Source organism: Mrakia frigida (assembly GCF_051309035.1).
Source record: "Mrakia frigida strain ATCC 22029 unplaced genomic scaffold BDY24scaffold_1, whole genome shotgun sequence".
In the NCBI taxonomy this organism is placed as follows: domain Eukaryota; kingdom Fungi; phylum Basidiomycota; class Tremellomycetes; order Cystofilobasidiales; family Mrakiaceae; genus Mrakia; species Mrakia frigida.
Window position 1 is genome coordinate 797,744 of NW_027481280.1, and position 18,694 is coordinate 816,437.

Genomic DNA, 18,694 nt, shown 5'->3' on the forward strand with positions numbered 1-18,694 from the left:
ACGCTAGATATGCAGCACTTCTTGCCTTACAGTTATCAGCAGCAGATAGCGTCCTCGACGAGATGAAGGCGGGGGGAGAGAGGGAGAGCGAAGGCCGACGCGGTCGATCCTCTGCGTCGGGCGAGTACGGGCTGGTGTGCGTTTGTGAGGGTTTTTTTTTTGCAGCGGATCGAAGCTCATGAGTCGAGATCTCTCCGTACAGAGAAGTCGAGCGGAAGCAGTTTTTTCGGAGCATGAGAAAAGGGTCTCGGGGCCTCCTCTTAGAAGGAAAGCTCGAGGTCACCTCCAACAGTCTCCTTCCCTCCTTCCTCCTACCGCCTCCATTCTCTTCCTCGGTGAGCAGTCTTCCCAGTCAACTTCCCTCTCCTTTTCTCACCAGGCTGATCTTCCAACTCTTACAGGTCACGATGCCGTCGTCTTCCTCCTACAACGATCCCAATCGTCGCACCTCGAATCCGAACTCATCCTCCTCCTCCCCTTCCCACTCCTACCTTCACATGCCCTCCAATCCAACGCCCGCTTCACCTTCTCAACCCTACCAATCTCATACGAGCAGCACCTTACAGCAATCGTGGAGCACGAGTACTCTCGGTCAGGCAGTCCAAGAGGCTGAAGCTTGGAGGAAGCGAAAGGTCGAAGAGGATCGATCCGTCGAAGAGGCTTCCTACCCTCAGAAGGACAAGAGTCGAAGATCGAGTGCAGATCTACCAGCTCCAGCCAAGACGGTAGCATCATGCAAGGAGTGTAGACGTCTCAGTGAGTTTTCCTTCTCATGTTTCCCCAGCAGAAGGAAGGAAAGGGAGGAGGGAGGAGAGAGAGGTCGAGCTGATTGTCCAGGCCTGGGAACTTCAGAACTGACTCGAATCCGACTGTCCCTTGCTATGTGTAGAGATCAAATGCGACCGAATCTTCCCGTGCAGCCATTGCACGAAACGAGGTCTTCAATCGTGAGTTTACTTCTAGAAGGGCTGAAAACGAGGGAGGGAAACGGCTAACCGGAACCGTCTTGTCTTGCTGTTTTCTTCCATCTCCACAGCATCTGGTGAGATCGATCTGCTTATCGCTTGATCCCCGTTCCCGAGAGTTGACTTACTTTCTTCTTGCAGTCCCGATGGAGAGCTCATAGGAGGGAAAGGCAGACGGTGAGTCGCAAATCGAAGACGAGGGAGATTCGCGAACGCCGAGGTTCCCTCGACGAGAACGAGCTGATGGCTTTGGTTATCGTTCCGCTTTTCTTTCAGCCCGATTCTCGCCTCGACTGCAGAGGTGAGCTCGTTGATCGGACCTCGAAAAATGTGCCCTGGAGAGCCGAACTGATGCCCTTTTCGCCCTTCTTCTTTCGTCGACCTTCCGATTGAATTCTCAATGAACTCTCAAGCTTCACGAGAGAGTCTCTGCTCTCGAACAAGCCCTGCAGGACTGCTACGCCAAGCTCACAGGATCCAGCACTCTACATCCCCTCATCGCCAGCTCCTCCTTCCACTACCAGCCGCTCCTCGATAACTCGTCTCGACCTCTCACCTTCGCTCCCGGTGGTCCTTCTCTCCCTCCGAGTGGATTTGGAACGATGCCTCCTCCTCCTCCTCCCTCGAGTTCGAATCAGGGTGGAGGGCTGAGTCGGTCCAGCTCGAAGGGGAAGGGGAAGGAGAGGGAGCAAGAGAGGGACTCGGGGAGCGAAGAGGAGGGAGCGAACCTCCACGATTTCAGTGAAAACTTTGGGCACTTGAACTTGAACCCAGACGGAACGAGTCGATTCCATTCTCAGGTGAATAGCAGCTTCCAGTCTTCGTTCTCTGATTCCCGGTATACGAAATACTGACTCGTCGTTTCTCTTCCAGGCTGGATCCTACTACCTGTTGGTGAGTGACGCGTCGCTTTCTTCCACTAGAGGTCTCGGAGGAGCTGACCTTCTTCACTCTGCTTTTAGCCCGACGAGGTGACCTCCCCCGAGTCCCAAGCCTCATCTCAAGCTCCTCCAGACCCGGTCCCAAACCCTCTCTTGACCTCGACCGTCGACTTCTCCCTCGGCATCTTCTTCCAACCAGCAGGAGACGCACCTTCCCTCGGAGGCTCTCCCTCTTCGTCGTCTGGTACCAGAGCTTCCATCGAGGCTCTTCTCGTCAGCTTACCCAGTAGAGATAACGCCAGTGCGATGTGCGAGACCTACTACAGGGTTCGTCTTTCGTTTCTCCTCTTCGTTTCTCTCGTTCGGAACCAAAAGCTCACGACAGGTTCCTTTCTTCATTTCCTTCGACCAGAACGGAGCTTGGATGTACGGTGTCCTTCCCCGAGAATACTTCTTCTCTTCCTACTTCGACCATGTCTACTCGAACTCGTCGGATCCCGCTCACGAGATCTCGAACCAGAAGCTCGCCATCGTCTTCCTGATGATCGCTCTGGGACATCTGTTCGATCTCAACTCACCACCTCGTCAGTACATAAGCACTATTTCACCATCGTCGATCGGTAGAAGGACGCCGAGACGGATCTGCCGAGCGTCGAATCGAAGACGGCGACGCGTCGGCTCTGACTCGTTCTGACTCTTCTTTCTTTCTTTCTTTCTTTCTTTCAGAGAGCAAAAACTCCAGAAAGTTCTTCGGTCTCGCAAAAGCTGCCTTGTCCATCAGTGAGTTCTAAATCGTCGTCTGTTTCGCAAGACGAGGAAGCGTGGTTCCTCGACGGCTTCTCCGTTTTGCTTGTGAAAGCTGATCCTTGTTTCCTGTTCCCTTTCTGCTTCAGATCCCGCCGTCTCGCTGGACTACATCCGTGCATTGCTCCTCTGCTCGAACTATATCATGCAGTACGTCCTAACTCTCTGCCCTTTGACGACGTCGAAGAAGACGAAGGCTGATCGTTTCGCTCTCGTCCTTCGATCGTCAGCCACACCGACAAGGTCGCATCGAGTGGAGAGACGAGCTGGGCAATCCTCGGATCCTGCATTCGAGCTTCCCAAGCCCTGGGATTGCATCGAGACGGAGAGAACTGGAACCTGGAGCGAGAGGTGGTGGAGGAAAGGAGGTTGCTCTTTTGGGAGGTGTACGCCTACGACCTACTTCAGAGTACGAACCTCGGACGACCTCGTGCTATGGATCTCGCTACCGTCGATACCAAGGTCAGTCTGAGTCTCCTTCGCAACACCTTCGCCTGTTCGTGGACTGACTCCGACCTTCCCTTTCAGTTCCCAACGCCGACTGGTCAAAGACTCAACCACTACCCTCAAGCCAAGTACCGACTTCTTCGACTTCTCGAGGTCGTGAACAATCACCAAAGTCTCGTCAGGGTCAGATCGTTCGAATCCGTCCTCAAGCTCGACCGAGAAATTCGTCTCTGTGAGTCGCGTCTTTCGATTCGATCTCTCGACCTCGAGTTGAGCTGACTCTGTATTTTCCTTCACGATCTTGCAGTCGAAAAGACTCTTCCATCCGAGCTTCATCTCGCTTCGGACAGGAGTGACCAACCGGACGAGGAAGACGCTGAGGCGAGGTCGTTCCATGTCCAGAAACTGGTTCGTCTCTCCCTTCCCGTCCTCTTCAGACGAAGCACTCAACTGACGCTGTACATCTTTTTAGGCGATCAAAACTCTCGTCAACATGTCTCTCATGTACCTCCATCGATCTTGGTTCGCTCGAGCTCTAAAAGACCATCCTGAAGAGCCTCTGACGTCGAGGTGGGCGCAGTCCTACGTCGCCGTTCTCGAAGCCTCGAAGACCCTTGTGGATGTGTTGTCTAGCGTTGGTAAGTCCTTCGTCAAGTTACCCTTCGACCCCTCGTACTCTCGGACTGACCTTTCTTCTCTCCCTTCCCTCCTCGTAGTCGCTCTCCAACTTCCTCTTGTCACCCGATTTTGGCTGTTCTTCGTGAGCACACCCTCGTTCCCTTTCCTCCTCGCCCTTTTGCTAACTCTTCTCTCTCATCCCTTCGCAGTTCCACGCTTTCTCAGCGACCGTTTCGCTCGCAGCTGCAGTTATCCAGGCGCCGGCGTCGAGTCTCGCTCAAGCAGCGTTTCAGGAGATCGAGAGATCGGTTTCGATCTTCCAACTCGTTCAGAGTGGATCCAGGCCGAGGGACGAGCTGGTAAGCCTGTCATCCGTTCTCTTTGAGAATTCAAGGACTTTCGACTCACTCTTCGTCTCCTTGCTCCCTCAGCCTACCCTCTTGCGACTTCGAGATCGAGCGTTCGAGAAGCTCTCCAGCAACCCTCCAACTCCCAACGTCGGTCCCGTCTCCTCGCACACGACGAGCTCTTCCTCTGGTGTAAGTCTGCTCTTTTCCGGTAGTACATTTTCCCTTTCTCGCCTTGCCCTTGGCTCACGCGTTGCTCCCTTCGTTCTCCCTCCTCGCAGGTCCCTCTCCCCGAAGAGCTCGACCTCCTCGGAACCGCAACAGCTCTTCACCGTCCTCCGATGCGAACCTCCTCTCAATCCACCTCAGCAACAGCACCTTCTGAGTACTCCCCTTCCCTCCTCGCAGTCTCTTCCTCGTCCTCCAACAACGTCAACAACAACAACACCCGGCCCACGCTCGACCCTCAACGCACGACCACCTACTCCGACATGCTCGTCTCCTCCCCGCTCCCTACGACTCTCGAGGAAGCCTTCGCCTCCCAACCACCGTTCTCGTTCGATTCTGCCGCGTTCTCAGGAGGAGGAGCAGGAGGATCAGGAATGGGAGAAGGTCAAGGAGGAGGCAACGAAAACTGGTCTGACGTCGGATATTTCAACAACCACTTCTGGAATCAAGGCCCATCGTCGTCGTCGAACACGGATGGACTGGCGCCTGGAGTGGGAGAGCAGCTGCCTGGGATGACGATGGATCCTAATCAGCAGGAGTTCGACGTGAGTTTTTCTTCTCTCTCCTCTCGTCCTCGTTCACGAGCTGATCAAGATCTCCTATTTTTTTCTCCCTTCCGCTCAGTTTGATGCTGTGAGTCTTCTTATATCTCCTGCACCTCTCGTCCCTCCTTCTCTCGCTGACGTCCCTCTCCCTCTTTCTCTCGCCTCAGTTCCTCTCCTCCCTGGGCGTCATTCCAGGCCAAGCTCCACCTACCGGTCCCTAAATCTCTCTTCGCACCTGCCTAGACTTAATACCTGCTTGTTTTTCTTTTTCGTTCGTGTCCTTTCCTTTTTGCCTTCGTTCGTTTTGCTCGACGCGTCGGTCTCTCTCTTGCTCAGCTTCTTTCTCAACGACTTTTACGACTCGAGATCATTTTCAAACCCCTAATTAGTCAATCAGCATGTGTGTGTGTGTGTTTGGGATACCTATTACAGAAAGATGAGAGCGAGAAACGAAGTAACGAAGGAAAACGAAAGGAGAGACGAGGACGACAACGAGACGCGACGAGGGACGAACAAAGTAGGAGGTAGAGAAAAGAACGAAGTGAGATCAAGAAGATAAGCGCAAGAGAGATGTGTATGTAAGAGAGGAAGGTAAGGAGAGCTCAATCGATCAATCAAGAGCACCGCTGAAGAGAACGAAAGAAACCAACGAAGGAAAAGGGGAAGTCAGCCACGGGCGAGGCTCTCCAAACGGAACGGGCTAAACGCAGACTCACATATGCTGCAACTCGATCCTCCTCTTCTTCTTCGCCCCACCCACAGCAGCAGCTCCCTCCGCAACCACCTCAGCCGGTGTCGACCCCTCCCCTTCTCCTCCACTCGTCGACGTCGAAGCGACCCTCTTCTCCCCTACGACCGCTCCCGTCGCCACCGAAGACGAGCTCGAACTAGAGCTCATCGACGCGTCCAACGCATCGATCGCCGAGACCGACGCGGGAGCGAAGGCCGGTGCGGCGTGGGTGAGGGCAGGGGAGGGAGGGAGGGAGAGCGGATGAGGAGCCGAGAGGTTGTGAGCGATGGCTTGGAGTTGTTTTTGGTGCTGTTGGGTTGGGTGGAGGGTTCCCAGTTCGGAAGGGTCGAATACCTGTGAGAGAAGAACGATATAAGAAAAGAGTTAGTGGGAAGGAGAGGGAACGGGAGGGAGGGACGAAGGAACGAACGACGACGGAGCAGTACCCGTCGATGGAGGAGAGGATAAGGGTTTGTCCGTCGGGAGACCTGGCGGAGTCCAAAGTAAAGAAGAGAAACCGACGATCAGTTGATCTGTTAAATTCGAAGAGGAGAGAAGAAAGGGAGAAAGAGAGAGAACGAACCAAGCCAGATCCGTGAACCCAGCGTAATGCAATCCCACGAAGATCGCAATCGGCCCCGTCTGCTGAGTATCGTAGAGCAGAACGGCATCCTGAGTCGCAACAGCAAAGAACATCCTGTACGGAAGGGCGAACACCGACTGAGAAGGAGCTGGCGAGAGGGACCCTGGACCTGGGGACGTCGAGGAGGAAGGAACGACGGAGGGAGATCCGAGGAAGGAAGGCGCGAGATGGGTAGGTTGAGGTGCTGAGAAGGTGGAGGGTTTCCTTGGTGAAGTGGAGCTGGAGGTGGGAGGAGTAGGGACGACGCTGGCGCTCGTGCTGGCGACGGGAGTCGAGGACGACGACGACGACGATCCCAACCAGACCTTGGTCTCTCCTTCGCTCTTCTCATCGACGACGATGGTCTTGACGGGTTCGACGGGAGTTCCGACGTTCCTGAGCTCGTAGAAGATGGGACTGAACTTGACGGCTACACTGGCCGTCTTCTGTCCTGGGAGATGAGCGACGGGAGATCCGTGGAGGTTGGCTCTCGAGTAGATGTAGACCGTGGGTTTAGAAGCTCCTCCTCCAGTTTCGTTCGATCCAGTTCGTTTGGGTTTCCCCGACTCGTCCGACGTCGACGAGAACGAAAGGTGTCCGTCCTCGATCTGTCCAGCGGGAGTGAGGAGGAGGGCTCCGTCGGGAGAGAAGGTGAGGCGACGGAAGTAGTGGGTGTAGGACTCGTCTCCGTAGAGTTTAGTGCTGGTGGATCGAGGGTGGGAGGAGGATGGGTGGACGGGGATGGAAGAGGAGTTGGGTCGGATGGCTGGGAGAGGGGAGGGAGATCGACCGTATCGTGAGGATCCTGCTCCTGAATTGCTGATCGCGGAAGCTGGGAAGGCCGAGAAGTTGGGTGGAGGAGGAGAGGCTGCGACGGAGCTGGAGAAGGAGGACCTCCTCGAGGGAGGCTTCATCGACGACGAGAGACTGGCGAGGGAGGGAGTTCCAGGAAGCGACGCGGTTGGCGTGAGAGGAGCTCCTCCTCCTCCTTCCTTCGACGACGAGGCTCCGAGAAGCGAGTGGTTGTCCTCTCCATGTTCCGAAGCTGCTGAGGTGATGACCGAGTCCGTTTCCGATGCTGCCGTTGATCCTCGACGAGGGAAGACGGGTCGAGTCGCCGCTGCGACGGTCGACGACGAAGTTGAGGACGAGAAGGAGGGAGTTCGAGAGTGGTGGATCTCCATCTTCTGAGCTCGGTTGTGAGGATGAAACTCGAGCTCTCCCTTGTTCTGGTGGATTCGGTGGATGTGGACGGCTCTGTTGAACGAGGAAGGAAAGAGGAAGAAGGTCAGGAAGTGGTCGACGTGAAATAAGGGGACGAAGATGGACAAAGAACGAACCGATCACTGCTCTGAGTGGCGATGAACTCGTTCAGAGGATCCCATGCAACTCCCTGAACGTAGTGAGAGTGGTCGGCGATGGCTTTGATGCAGGTTCCTGAAGCAGGGAAGGCGCGTGAAAGGGAAGGGTCGTTCGTTAGCTCGATGTTTCCCTCGACGAGTTTGGAAACGAGCCAGAGAGTTCGACCAACCTGAAGCAGCGTCGTAGATCTTGGCAGTGTTGTCTGTTCAATCCAAGGAAGAAGAAAGATGTGATGAGCTCTTCAATGAAGAAGAGAAGAGGAAGAGAAACAAAGGCTCACCCGTCGACCCAACGATGAAGTGAGCTCCATCAGGGCTCCACGCCAGATCGTAGATCTCGTTCGTCGTAGGTCTGGATCCCACCACCCGTCCAACAACGTAAGGAATGAGCTTCCGGCATGTCTGAATCTCCAGAAGAAGGGGAAACTTACCGAACCATCATCTTGACTCTCCAGAACTCCTTCTGCCCTTCCTCCCCTCCCGCCGAGTCTCCAAACGCCGACGAGGAAGCAGACATGGACGTGGAGGACGCTCCGTCGGACGAGGTAGGTTTAGGGACCCAGAGAAGAACGAATCCGTCTGCGAAGGAAACGAAGAAAACGGCGCGTCAGGAAGGGGAGGAGGAAGAGGGAAGGGAGCAGAGGTGAAGCTCACCATCTCCGGCGGACGCGAGGAGTTCCTCTGCGAAACGAGAGCGGACGAGAGTTTGGATCAGCTTGGAGTTCAGAGAGCTAAGAAGAGGTGGGTTCGTACCTTTTGGACTCCATCGAACTACATTGACGGACGCTGTGTGCCTCTTGAGGGTGGCGAGGAACTCTGCCCTGGGAGGAGGAGGAGTCACGGGAGGAAGGTTCAACGACGAGTTGGTGGTCGAGGAGGAGGAAGAAGAGGATTCGGGGATGTTGGGATGGATCAACCAGAGCTGAGGACGATGAATAAAGCGAGCGAGCGAGGAGAGAAACGAGATGTAGGAAGGACGAAGGAGGGAAGATGATCAGCTCCTCGTCCAAACACCCTCCCATCCTCTCCTCCCTCCTCCTTCTCCGCTCCTACAAACGCTTCAAAACTCACTCGAACATGGTTATCCGCTCCACCAGTAGCAAGTCTGTAGCTTCTTCCTCCCGCTACGACGTGTTCCTTCTCCTTCTCCTTGCCTCCTCCCGCCGAGTTTGAAGAAGTTGAAGACGACGAGGACGAGAAGGTGGAAGGCAGGTTGAGCAGCTTCTTGAGAGCGTGAGGAGCGAGAGGTTGGAAGTCAGAGGAGAAGATAGGAGAGGTGTCGTGCCAGCGGATCTCGAGAGTTTTGGTTCGCATACTAGCAGAAGAGGAGAGAGAGAAGGAGGAGGGATTGGAGGTGGCCGTTGGATGGGAGGAGAGCTGCGAAGTGAGGTTCGGGAAGAAGGAGAGGAGAGTTTGCGTGACCTTGGATCGGAAGTTGAATATTTTTCAATCAAAATCGGGTTGATCGAACCGTGGAGTGGTTTCGGAGGACATCTCTACTCGATTGCGATCTCATTATAGAAGGAGAAACGAGGTTGAGAAGGAAGGAAGAGAGCGCGCCGTCGCGTTATGCTCCTTTCCTTCTCCTTCTCGTTCGCCTCTGCCCTCAGTCCACCTACTCCGCTTCCAAGGCTCCTCCTACGACTTGACGACACCCGTACGACCCTTCCAGACTCTCCAAACCAGCCTCGACCAGCATCTCTCCCTCCTCCAAAGCCGACATGCTCCGACCTTCATGAGATCGTTCGTTTCCCTTCGATTCTACTCTATCCCAGCGCCTCTTCTAAGCTCCAACAACCTTCCCAGACTTCCACTGAGAAGTCTTGTACGCCAATTCAACAGCAGCGGATCCCCAGTCCTACAAACAACAACGAAAAACAAACAAACGCGAGTCAGCTCGAGCTCACCCTCCTTTCTCCTTCCCATCTCCCTCCTCCCTTCCCGCACTTGAAACGAGACACCACACTCACATCTCCATGGTTATGGTTCTTGTCTACATTCTCCGTACTGATACCTGCCCTCTGGAGCGCCTGCTCGTCCGTCAAGCAGGTGAGAACTCCAAACACGACGGGCGTGCCGGTCTCGACCTGAACGTTCATCAACCCGTGCGAGACGCTCTCCGAAATGTACTCGAAGTGCATCGTGGATCCTTTGATGAGGACTCCGATGGCGATGAGAACGTCGTAAGGGCGAGTAGGGGTGGAGATGGCTGGGTTGGTTTGGTTGGGAAGGGTGGAGAGGGAGGTGGAAGAGTTGGAGGAGGTGAGAAGGTCGGTTGCGGACGAAGGGAGGAGGGAACCGAGGAGGGAGGTTGGGGAGAGGGTGTTGGAGCCGGTGATGATGCTGGAGACGATAACGAAGGCGAAGACAGAAAGAACGAAAGAGGGCGGTAAGAAGAAGAAGGAGAAGGAGGAGAACGAGAACGAGAACGAGAAGAAGGGAAAAGTGGTCAGCTTCTACATCGCACTCAATTGCCCTCCTCTTTCTCTCGTAGAGACTCCAACTCACGACTTGGCAGCAAACGGCAACTCGAACGACCCCGGTACGGTCTCCTCTACGATATCCTCCTCCCTGACTCCAGCAGCGGTGAGCTTGGATCGAGCTCCCTTGACGAGCGCTTGGATGATCTCGTCGTTCCATCGAGCTCGAAGGATGCACACTCGCAGACCCGCACCTTGGGCGACGTAGGCGGTGGGGAGCGTGGTTTCGGTGGCGACCATTTGTCTAGAGGATTGAAAAGGGTAGAGTTGAGGGAAGGGAAAGGGTTGGGTGAGGGTGAGGGTTGGGAGGAGAGAGTGGAAGAGGAAGGGAAGAGTCGGTCAGCCAGGGTCAGCTTCGATTCGAGATGACTGTGCGAGAAAGAGAGGGCTTCGGTGACGAGATTTGTAGGGAGATTGGATAATGTAAGCGGATGATTTGGTGGGAAGAGAGGGAGTCTGACAAAGCAGAAGTCCGTGAGTTTTTTCGGTGGAGGGAGCGAGGAAGAAAGAAAAACCAAACAGGAATCACGACTTGACCTCCCTCGTTTCGAACTCTCCTTGAGAGCGATCCGCCTACCTTACGCCATAGAAGGAGTTTCGAACCATCTCGAAGACTTTCCTCGACTCGACGAACGATACAGCCCTCGCTTCTTGGATCCGGGCTCTTCTTCCTTTGCCTTTCCTTCTCTCTTCTCTCCTCCTTTCGCGTCGCTCGATCTTCGTTTTTGATTTCCTTCCCCTAGAAAAAAATCTCGAGTTCGTTCAGAGACATGAGATACAATCAACCAGCCCACACAACTTCAGCGAAACCAACTACCAAAACCAACATCGAACCAAGCAAAAACGAGATCTCCTCTCTCTCCTCCTCGACGCGTCTCCTCCCTCTCCCCGTTCACGAGCAATCCTCCCATCCTCCAACTCCCAGCTTGTAACTAGCCTCTCCCTCGGCAACATCAGGCGAATCGACGATCTTGCAGATTCGCTCGTCCGCTCGACCTTTTCGGAGGTGGAGTCGAGTCGAGGAAGCGTGGGCGAGGACGTGACCTGTCGGGAAGAGGAAGAGGGTTGCGAAGAGGAGGGAAGAAGGAGGATGTGGTGTTAGAGATGATTCGGGTTCTGTATCAGGAGGGAAGCAGGGAGAGAGAGAGAGCTTACCTCCGACGGGCTGCGAAGGAAGAGAGGGCACGAAGAAGAGGTCAGCTCTCGAAACGGATAATTCGAGCCAGCGCTGATTCGAGCTCGAAGATCCCCGCTCGGTTTATGGAAGCGAAGAAAGGAGGAGAAGATGGAGACGAGACGAGTGCGAGATGAACGCACCTTGGCCGACGAGGCAGCGGCGAACATGAGTTGAGCTCCGGGATCCGACTGGACTTGATTCGTCATGAGAACGGCGATGTTGAACTCCTATTTGAAGCGAGGAAGGAAGAGGAGGAATATCAGAGGTCAGTAAGGACGAGGGGAGTGGCGAGAGGGTGGAGGAACGAGGAGGAGGCGACGCGTGCGAACCTCGGCGAGCTGAGATGTAAACGAGAGGAAAGAAGAGCGAGAGTCAGTTCGACTGCAACGACGAGTGGAGCAACGAAATTTATACTTACCTTGGCAAGTCGACTGAGCATCTGGTTCAACTTCTGCTGTCTGAAGTTCGACAGAAGAGAACGAGAGGTCAGTTTTTGAACGACTCAGACGCGACTCGAACCCCAACGGCTCTCACCTCTCACTCAACTCTCCTCGACCACTGTAGTCTTGTCGGAAGAGATTGATGACCGAGTCGATCTGCGAAAGGAAGGAGAGAAAATCAGCTCTCGGCGACGACGAGAAGCACGAAAGGAAAGCAAAGGAGGACGGACGATCAGAATCTTGAACTGCCCCTCTTCAGCGAATCGCACGGCAAGCTCATTTACCAACTCAAGCTGTTGCTCTGAGTTATAAGCTCGCGCGTAGGTGATGTCTAAGAAGGGGAGGAAGTTGAAAAATAGGGAAGTCAGCGGAGGAGAGGGAGGTGAAAAGGGAGATAGAGTCGAGCACGAACTGTCGCAAGCGGTTCTTCCGTCGACTCCAGCTCGTTCGGCGATGGACTGTGATAGAGAGAGAAGTAGTAAGAGGGGAGGGTTAGTAAATTAGAGCTCGGAAGAAGATCGGAAAGAGAAAGGGACGCACTTTGATTCGCTGCGAAATGAAGAAACCACGAAGAGAAAGAGAACAGGTCAAGCTCCGACTGCGTAGCTAGGTCAAGACAGAGACATATTTCTTACATCTGATCTGAAGGTTCCTTCAGTGTCTAGATAGGGGAGAGAGACGGAAAAGAGGGTCGGTTAGCTTTCGTCGAAGGAACGCGTCTCGCTCCTTTGGGGTTGAATTAGAAGAGCCCCGCCTCCCCAGTCACCGAGCAGGAATGACGCACCGAGATACGCAGCCTCTATGCATGGCGAGAATTGAACAGAAGAGGCAAGGTTGTCAGCAACGAACCTCGAAGTCGAAGCGTAAACGGAAGTCGACTCACTTCCTCCTCCTCCTCCCATCTCGACAGGAAGCTGAGCCATGACGCTGTTCGAACAGAAGGAACCAGCTCAGTTGCTGTTCAACGAAGGGACGGTATATTTGAAGTACAAACCAGAGGGTGTGGCAGAGTTGGGCTGAGGGAAAAGGATGAAGACGATCGGTCAGTCGCCAAAAAACTCGTCGCGTCTTATCTCGAACTATGGACTTGCTCTTTCCAGTTCGGAACTCTCCATAGACTTCGGTGACGGACTGAGTCGAGATTCCGCCTCCGAGAAGCTGTTTCCAGTGAAGGAAGAGGGAAGAAGAAGGCAAGTCAATTGAAGAGGTCGAGAGGGTTGGGAACAAAGAAAAGAGAGAGCAGGAGGAAGATACGGACAGCATCGACGGCCTTGGAGCCAGTGGAGATCATGATCACGGATTCTCTTCTGATGGCAACCTCGGTCGCAGTGATGATCGTCGACGGCTGAAGGGACAGAGACGAGAAAGGGGGACGAGAGAGCGAGACGAGACGCGATGTCAGCGAAAGAGAGAAACAAGAAGAACGGCATCGAAGAAAAGAAGAGTGAAAGTAGACACGAACGAGAAGCTTGGCGGCGGTTTCCTGGAAAGAGGAAGAAAGAGGAGGACGCGAAAGAAGCAGGGAGGGAAGAGGAAACGACGATGGTCAGTTTTTCGCTCGAGAAGGAAAGAAACAGGCCGAGATGAAAGGAACAAACCTTCAACTTTTCGATCTTAGCTTCCGACAGACCCTGGAAGGGAAAGAAACAAAGAGGAGAGAGAAGGAGGCTCAGTAATGTGCTCGAGAGCGGAGGCGCATTCAACGACGCGACGGGGAGAGAAGGAGAAGAAAGAAGCTCGCACCGCCGACGATCTCCGTCTCCCTCAAACCCCCCATCGTTGAAGTCCTCTCCCTCTCAGTCAACTTCAGGCCACTCGAACTCACCTTGATCTTGAGCATGTTTCGTCGAGAAGTCATGGCGACGCTCTGGACCGTCGTGAGTCCGAAAGCTTTGAGCTTGGCTATGTCGACAGCACCAATTCCCTGTGAACGCGAACGAAAGAAGGGATGATATGTGAGGTTTGAGTGGATGGATGGGCGATGAGGAAGACAGAGAGAGGAGAGAGGACGAACGTGAGCCCTGGGGTGAGTGTCGCCACCAAACCAAACGAGGTCAGTTTTCGCTCCTCTACCTTCGATTCGGCGGAACAAAGAAGAAGAAGAGAAAGCTTACATCATATCGTCGATGTGAGCGAAGTAGAGAGGAGCATCCTGAGAAGAGAGGGGAGAACGAGGAGAGGTGGCGAGAGGAGGAGGAGATGAGCCCGTTTCTCTCGCTTCTTTTCCTACCAAAGAGGACAAAAACTCACATCTTCTTCGTTGTCGGACATGGTGTAGATGCGAGAGAAGAAGTGTGCGAGTGAGGTTGTGGGTTGGGAAGGGAGGGAGGAAGGAGATTGTGGACGTCGAGAGGTAAATCGGTGGAGTCCTCGAGGTGGCAGTTTCTCGAGCTCGTTTCGTCCCTCCCCTCTCCTTCCTTCCCCTCCAACACCCTCCTCCTCCTTCCTTCCTCTCTTTCTTCCCTTCTTCTCCCTCCGCCCTCCTCTTCTTCTCTCTTCGAGGTAGTCGTCGCCAGGAAAAACTTCCGCCCTCCTCCCACCCTCCTCCTCTCTCTCTCTCCGGTCGAATGGTTCGAAAGCAGCTCGACTCTCGAATTCCTGCTCTCATCGGAAACGGTGTAGCCAGCAACCACAGGTCGTTCTTCGTACTCGTAGGAGATAGGGGAAGAGATCAGGTTAGTACAGTTACCGTCTTGGAACTCTGGGAGAGCTAGAGCTCGTAGAGGAGGGAGCTGGACAGGGAGGCGAGGAGGAAGAGAGGCGAGCTCGACTTTTTCGACTGGCCCTCGCCGACCTCACGGCGAGCTCGGAGGCAATTTACAGCCTGTAGAGGTGTGCTATAGCTCGACTCTGCTGTCTTCCAGAAGCAGAGACCTCTCAGGAAGTTGTGGCGAAAGAAGCAGCTTCGGAACGTCCGTCCTTCTTTCTCGAGCTGACCTCTCTTCTTCCTCCTCCCTTTCTCTCCTCCTCCAGGTCGTCAATCTTCATTTCCTCCTCTCTCAAACCAGGGTCACCGCTCGACCTTCTGTTCTTTGGTGCTACAAGAAGGATCTCGGATTCACCAGGTTCGTTCTCGTCTCCTCGTCCTTCGTTCAACATTTGAGCTCTCGACAAAGCTGACCTGCCTCCTTTCCTCTTTTCCCGTCAACCAGTCATCGAAAGAAGCGAGAGGCCAAGATCAAGCGAGATGTCAAGCGAGGTATCCGAGAGGCCAACGAGCAGTCTCCCTTCGAGCTCTTCGTCGCCGTTACCGACATTCGATACACGTTCGTCTGCTCTTCAGCCTCACTTCCCTCCTCCTCTTGACCGTCAGTCAATGCCGACCTTCTCTCTTTTGTCGCTCACAGGTACTACAAGGACTCTACCAAGATTCTCGGTCAGACCTTCGGAATGCTTGTTCTCCAGGACTTCGAGGCTCTCACTCCCAACCTTCTCGCCAGGACCGTCGAGACCGTCGAAGGAGGAGGAATCGTCGTCTTGCTTCTCCGAACCATGAGCTCGCTTCAGCAGCTCTACACCATGACCATGGTTTGTTCATTCCTTCCAGCTCTCTTCTTTTCCAGCTCGATGCTGATCAGTCCGATCTTTCTTCTTCTCAGGACGTCCACGCTCGATACCGAACCGACTCTCACGCGTCGGTCGTTCCTCGATTCAACGAGCGATTCATCCTCTCCCTCGGATCGTGCGACGACTGCCTCATTCTTGACGACGAGTTGAACGTTCTCCCCATCTCGACCGGCAAGGACATCGTCCCCGTCGCACCCGGAAAGGCGAAGGCCATCGAGGGAGGAAAGGAGCTCAAGGGACTGAAGGAGAGCTTGGAGGATACGAAGCCCGTTGGAGAGTTGGTCAAGTTGGCGAAGACTCTGGATCAGGTGAGCTTCACTTAATCCCACTCGAGGCGATTGTGTGCTGTGGGAGTTTGAGGGAAGGGAACGGAGGATCGAGGACGAGGTTGACCGACTTTCGAACTGACGCGTCTTCCTTTCCTTCTCCTCCTTCTCCAGGCCAAAGCCATTCTCACCTTCGTCGAGGCTATCGCCGAGAAGACCCTCTCCTCCACCGTTACCCTCACCGCTTCTCGAGGACGAGGAAAGTCTGCTGCTCTTGGTCTCTCCATCGCCGCCGCTCTCGCTCACGGCTACTCGAACATCTTCGTTACCTCGCCTTCGCCGGAGAACTTGAAGACCCTCTTCGAGTTCATCTTCAAGGGAATGGACGCTCTCGGATACGAGGAGCATCTCGACTACGACATCGTTCAGAGCACGAACCCTGACTTCAACAAGGCCATCGTCCGAGTCAACGTTTTCCGAGGTCACCGACAGACGATCCAGGTGAGCTCTCCCTCTCCTTCTCTCACCTTCCAGCTCCAGGAGTCCCTTCTGACTCTCCTTCTTCTCCTCCTCAGTACATCCAACCCGAGGATGCTCACGTTCTCGGACAAGCCGAGTTGGTTATCATCGACGAAGCCGCCGCCATCCCTCTCCCTCTCGTTCGATCCCTCATCGGACCTTACCTCGTCTTCATGGCCTCCACCATCAACGGATACGAAGGAACCGGTCGATCTCTCTCCATCAAACTCATCCAGCAGCTCCGTGAATCCACTCGAGCCTCCACCCTCCCCAAAGACCCCAACCCTTCCGACGACCTTCGACCCTCCTCCTCCTCCTCGAAACAGCCTCCAGCGACCGTCAAGCCAGCAGCAGGACTCAGCAGGACCCTTCGAGAGATCAAGCTCGAGGAACCTATTCGTTACGCCGCCGGAGACAAGGTCGAGAAATGGCTCAACACCGTTCTCTGCCTCGACGCGTCCGTCGTCTCGAAGAACGTCCAAGGTTGCCCTCACCCTCCCGACTGCGAGCTCTTCTACGTCGACAGGGACACCCTCTTCTCCTTCCACCCGGCCTCGGAACTCTTCCTCCAGAGGATGATGGCTCTCTACGTCGCTTCCCACTACAAGAACACTCCCAACGATCTTCAACTCATGTCGGACGCGCCAGCCCATCACCTCTTCGTCCTTCTTCCCCCCATAAAGGACGACGAGAACACCCTTCCGGATCCTCTGGTCGTTATTCAGGTCGCTCTCGAGGGAAACATCTCGAAGGAGATCATCCTGAAGAGTTTGGCTCAGGGTTTGAGATCCGGAGGGGACATGATTCCTTACTTGATCGCTCAGCAGGTTCGTCTTTCCTCCTTTGTTTCTCGTATCACGAAGTCTCAACCGTCGATCCTGACATCCTTCGTCTCCCGTTCGGTCTCGATCTTTAGTTCCAAGACGACGACTTCGCCATGCTCTCGGGAGCTCGAGTCGTTCGAATCGCCACCCACCCTGACTATTCCGGCGTATGTTTTCTTCTCTCCTCCTTTCTGGTGCTCTCGGAAACCAAGTCCTGACTTCTCCCTTCCTTTTCCTTCGACAGATGGGTTACGGAGCTAGAGCTCTTCAGGCTCTCTCGTCGTTCTACAGCGGAGAGCTCTCGAACCTCGACGACCTTCCCGAGATTGATCCCAACGCCGAGTCCGACCGCTTCTCTCGCCCCAGCAAGGTTCGTTCTTCTCTCCCTGTCTCAGCTCCTCAAAGCACCTTCGAAACCACCTCTGACCTTCCTCTTCTCCCTCCCTCCTCCCCCTTTCCCTCAGGACGCCGACCTCCTCACCGAGCCCATCGGCATCCGAGACCCTCAACGAATGCCTCCTCTCCTCCAACGTCTTTCGGAACGTCGTCCGGAACCCCTCGACTACCTGGGAGTCTCGTACGGTCTCACTCCTCAACTTCTTCGATTCTGGAAACGAGCTGGATACGTGCCGCTCTATCTTCGACAGACTACTCAGGAGATCACCGGAGAGCACTCGTGTGTCATGTTGAAGTCGCTGGGAACCAACGTTGCTGAGTCGGAGAACTGGTTGACTGCTTTCGCCTTGGGTGAGTTCAGTTCTCGTAGACGCGTTCGAAGAAGGTCTGGAGCTGACTCGTTCTCTTTTCGTCCTTCGGTTCAACAGACTTCAGGAAGCGATTCCTCCAGCTCCTTTCCTACAAGTTCAGGGAGTTCAACGCTTCGACATCGCTGAGCATCATCGATGCTGCCAGCGCTGGAGCTAAGCGAGACGTCTCTCGAGGTGAGTCTTCTTGTTTCCGTGTCATCTCCCCTCCGTTTCGTTCCTTTCGTTGCTGATCCCCCTCCTTTCCTTCCTTCTTCTTCTCTCCAGTCCTCACCATCGAGGAGCTCACCACCCTCCTCACTCCCTTCGATCTCAAGCGTCTCGAATCCTACGCCAACAACACCCTCGACTACCACGTTGTTCTCGATCTCCTCCCCATCATCGCCACCCTCTTCTTCGACCAGCGTCTCCCTTCGGACATCAACCTCTCCCCCGTCCAGAGCTCCATTCTTCTCGCGTTGGGTCTCCAGAGGAAGTCCATCGAGGAAGTCTCTGTGCGTTCTCGTCCCTTCTTTTCTCCATCTGTCGTTTTCGACGCGTCCTCCAACTCACCTTCCCTCCCCTTCCTGTTCGTTTCCCACAGACCGAGCTCCCTCTCGCCGTCAACCAAGCTCTTGCCCTCTTCATCAAAACCGTCCGAAAACTCTCGTCCTCCCTCCAGACCATCGAACGAGCAGCCGTTTCTGCTTCCCTCCCCGCCGAACGAGCTCCTCAGGACATCCTCCGAAAGAACGTCAACAAGGACGGAGCCGAGGAAGGAGAGACTGGAACGAGCGATTGGAAGCCTATGGAGAAGACCGTCGAGGAGGATCTTGCCGAGGCTGGGGATGAGGTCACCAAGAAGATGAGGGAGATGCAGAGGGAGATGATTGACTCGATGGATCTGACAGAGTGAGTTCACCCTTCCCCTCCTTCCGTCCCTTCGTTCGGTTTCGAGTTATGTGCGTCTTCGCTCTAATCTAATCAACTCAAGTCCCTCCTCTTCTTCCCTTCCTCCTCTCTCCTCCCTCTCGCTCTCGTAGGTTCGCCATCAACGACACCGAGGCCGACTGGTCGTCCGCTCAAGCTCAGGTCGCGGCTCTCTCGAAGGACGGAGGAGGAGGAAGGAA

The 18,694-nt window shown here is 54.7% G+C and overlaps 5 protein-coding genes across 5 annotated transcripts; 2 read left to right on the forward strand and 3 right to left on the reverse strand.

Moving 5' to 3' along the window:
- Positions 1–281: 281 nt before the first annotated feature.
- Positions 282–5,236, forward strand: BDY24DRAFT_373911 (Zn(II)2Cys6 transcription factor). Its single transcript, XM_076638349.1, has 22 exons — positions 282–335; positions 402–756; positions 890–947; positions 1,026–1,031; positions 1,107–1,142; positions 1,242–1,266; positions 1,379–1,765; positions 1,839–1,859; positions 1,928–2,173; positions 2,259–2,430; positions 2,573–2,626; positions 2,740–2,800; positions 2,881–3,112; positions 3,179–3,329; positions 3,405–3,505; positions 3,570–3,735; positions 3,814–3,857; positions 3,925–4,074; positions 4,147–4,254; positions 4,344–4,835; positions 4,915–4,923; positions 5,003–5,236. Exons 2-22 carry the CDS (start codon positions 408–410, stop codon positions 5,054–5,056), a joined length of 2,922 nt encoding a protein of 973 aa, XP_076501221.1. The 5' UTR covers positions 282–335; positions 402–407; the 3' UTR covers positions 5,057–5,236.
- A 311-nt stretch (positions 5,237–5,547) lies between these two features.
- CAC2 (Cac2p) lies at positions 5,548–8,862 on the reverse strand (the record flags this gene model as incomplete). The annotated part of the gene is made up of 9 exons (XM_076642658.1): positions 5,548–5,919; positions 5,996–6,053; positions 6,149–7,444; positions 7,528–7,624; positions 7,830–7,900; positions 7,980–8,127; positions 8,203–8,229; positions 8,302–8,470; positions 8,620–8,862. 9 exons carry the CDS (start codon positions 8,860–8,862, stop codon positions 5,548–5,550), a joined length of 2,481 nt encoding a protein of 826 aa, XP_076501222.1.
- A 469-nt stretch (positions 8,863–9,331) lies between these two features.
- RIB4 (lumazine synthase RIB4) lies at positions 9,332–10,268 on the reverse strand (the record flags this gene model as incomplete). The annotated part of the gene is made up of 3 exons (XM_076637197.1): positions 9,332–9,406; positions 9,519–9,891; positions 10,057–10,268. The coding sequence occupies 3 exons, from the start codon at positions 10,266–10,268 to the stop codon at positions 9,332–9,334; spliced, it is 660 nt and encodes a 219-aa protein (XP_076501223.1).
- Positions 10,269–10,785: 517 nt separating this feature from the next.
- Positions 10,786–14,009, reverse strand: DMC1 (recombinase DMC1). Its single transcript, XM_076638350.1, has 20 exons — positions 13,896–14,009; positions 13,760–13,797; positions 13,660–13,666; positions 13,471–13,569; positions 13,244–13,276; positions 13,108–13,128; positions 12,904–12,990; positions 12,737–12,803; positions 12,640–12,661; positions 12,529–12,572; positions 12,430–12,444; positions 12,281–12,306; positions 12,186–12,194; positions 11,876–12,103; positions 11,740–11,801; positions 11,624–11,663; positions 11,535–11,543; positions 11,346–11,432; positions 11,184–11,193; positions 10,786–11,072 (listed from the first exon to the last, which is right to left on the reverse strand). The coding sequence occupies exons 1-20, from the start codon at positions 13,914–13,916 to the stop codon at positions 10,921–10,923; spliced, it is 1,077 nt and encodes a 358-aa protein (XP_076501224.1). The 5' UTR covers positions 13,917–14,009; the 3' UTR covers positions 10,786–10,920.
- Positions 14,010–14,074: 65 nt separating this feature from the next.
- On the forward strand, positions 14,075–18,630 carry KRE33 (ribosome biosynthesis protein KRE33). Its single transcript, XM_076638351.1, has 13 exons — positions 14,075–14,320; positions 14,619–14,710; positions 14,798–14,911; positions 14,993–15,173; positions 15,245–15,520; positions 15,653–15,979; positions 16,054–16,824; positions 16,914–16,988; positions 17,066–17,191; positions 17,286–17,568; positions 17,646–17,762; positions 17,853–18,079; positions 18,169–18,630. The coding sequence occupies exons 1-13, from the start codon at positions 14,213–14,215 to the stop codon at positions 18,478–18,480; spliced, it is 3,009 nt and encodes a 1,002-aa protein (XP_076501225.1). The 5' UTR covers positions 14,075–14,212; the 3' UTR covers positions 18,481–18,630.
- The last annotated feature ends 64 nt before the right edge of the window (positions 18,631–18,694 follow it).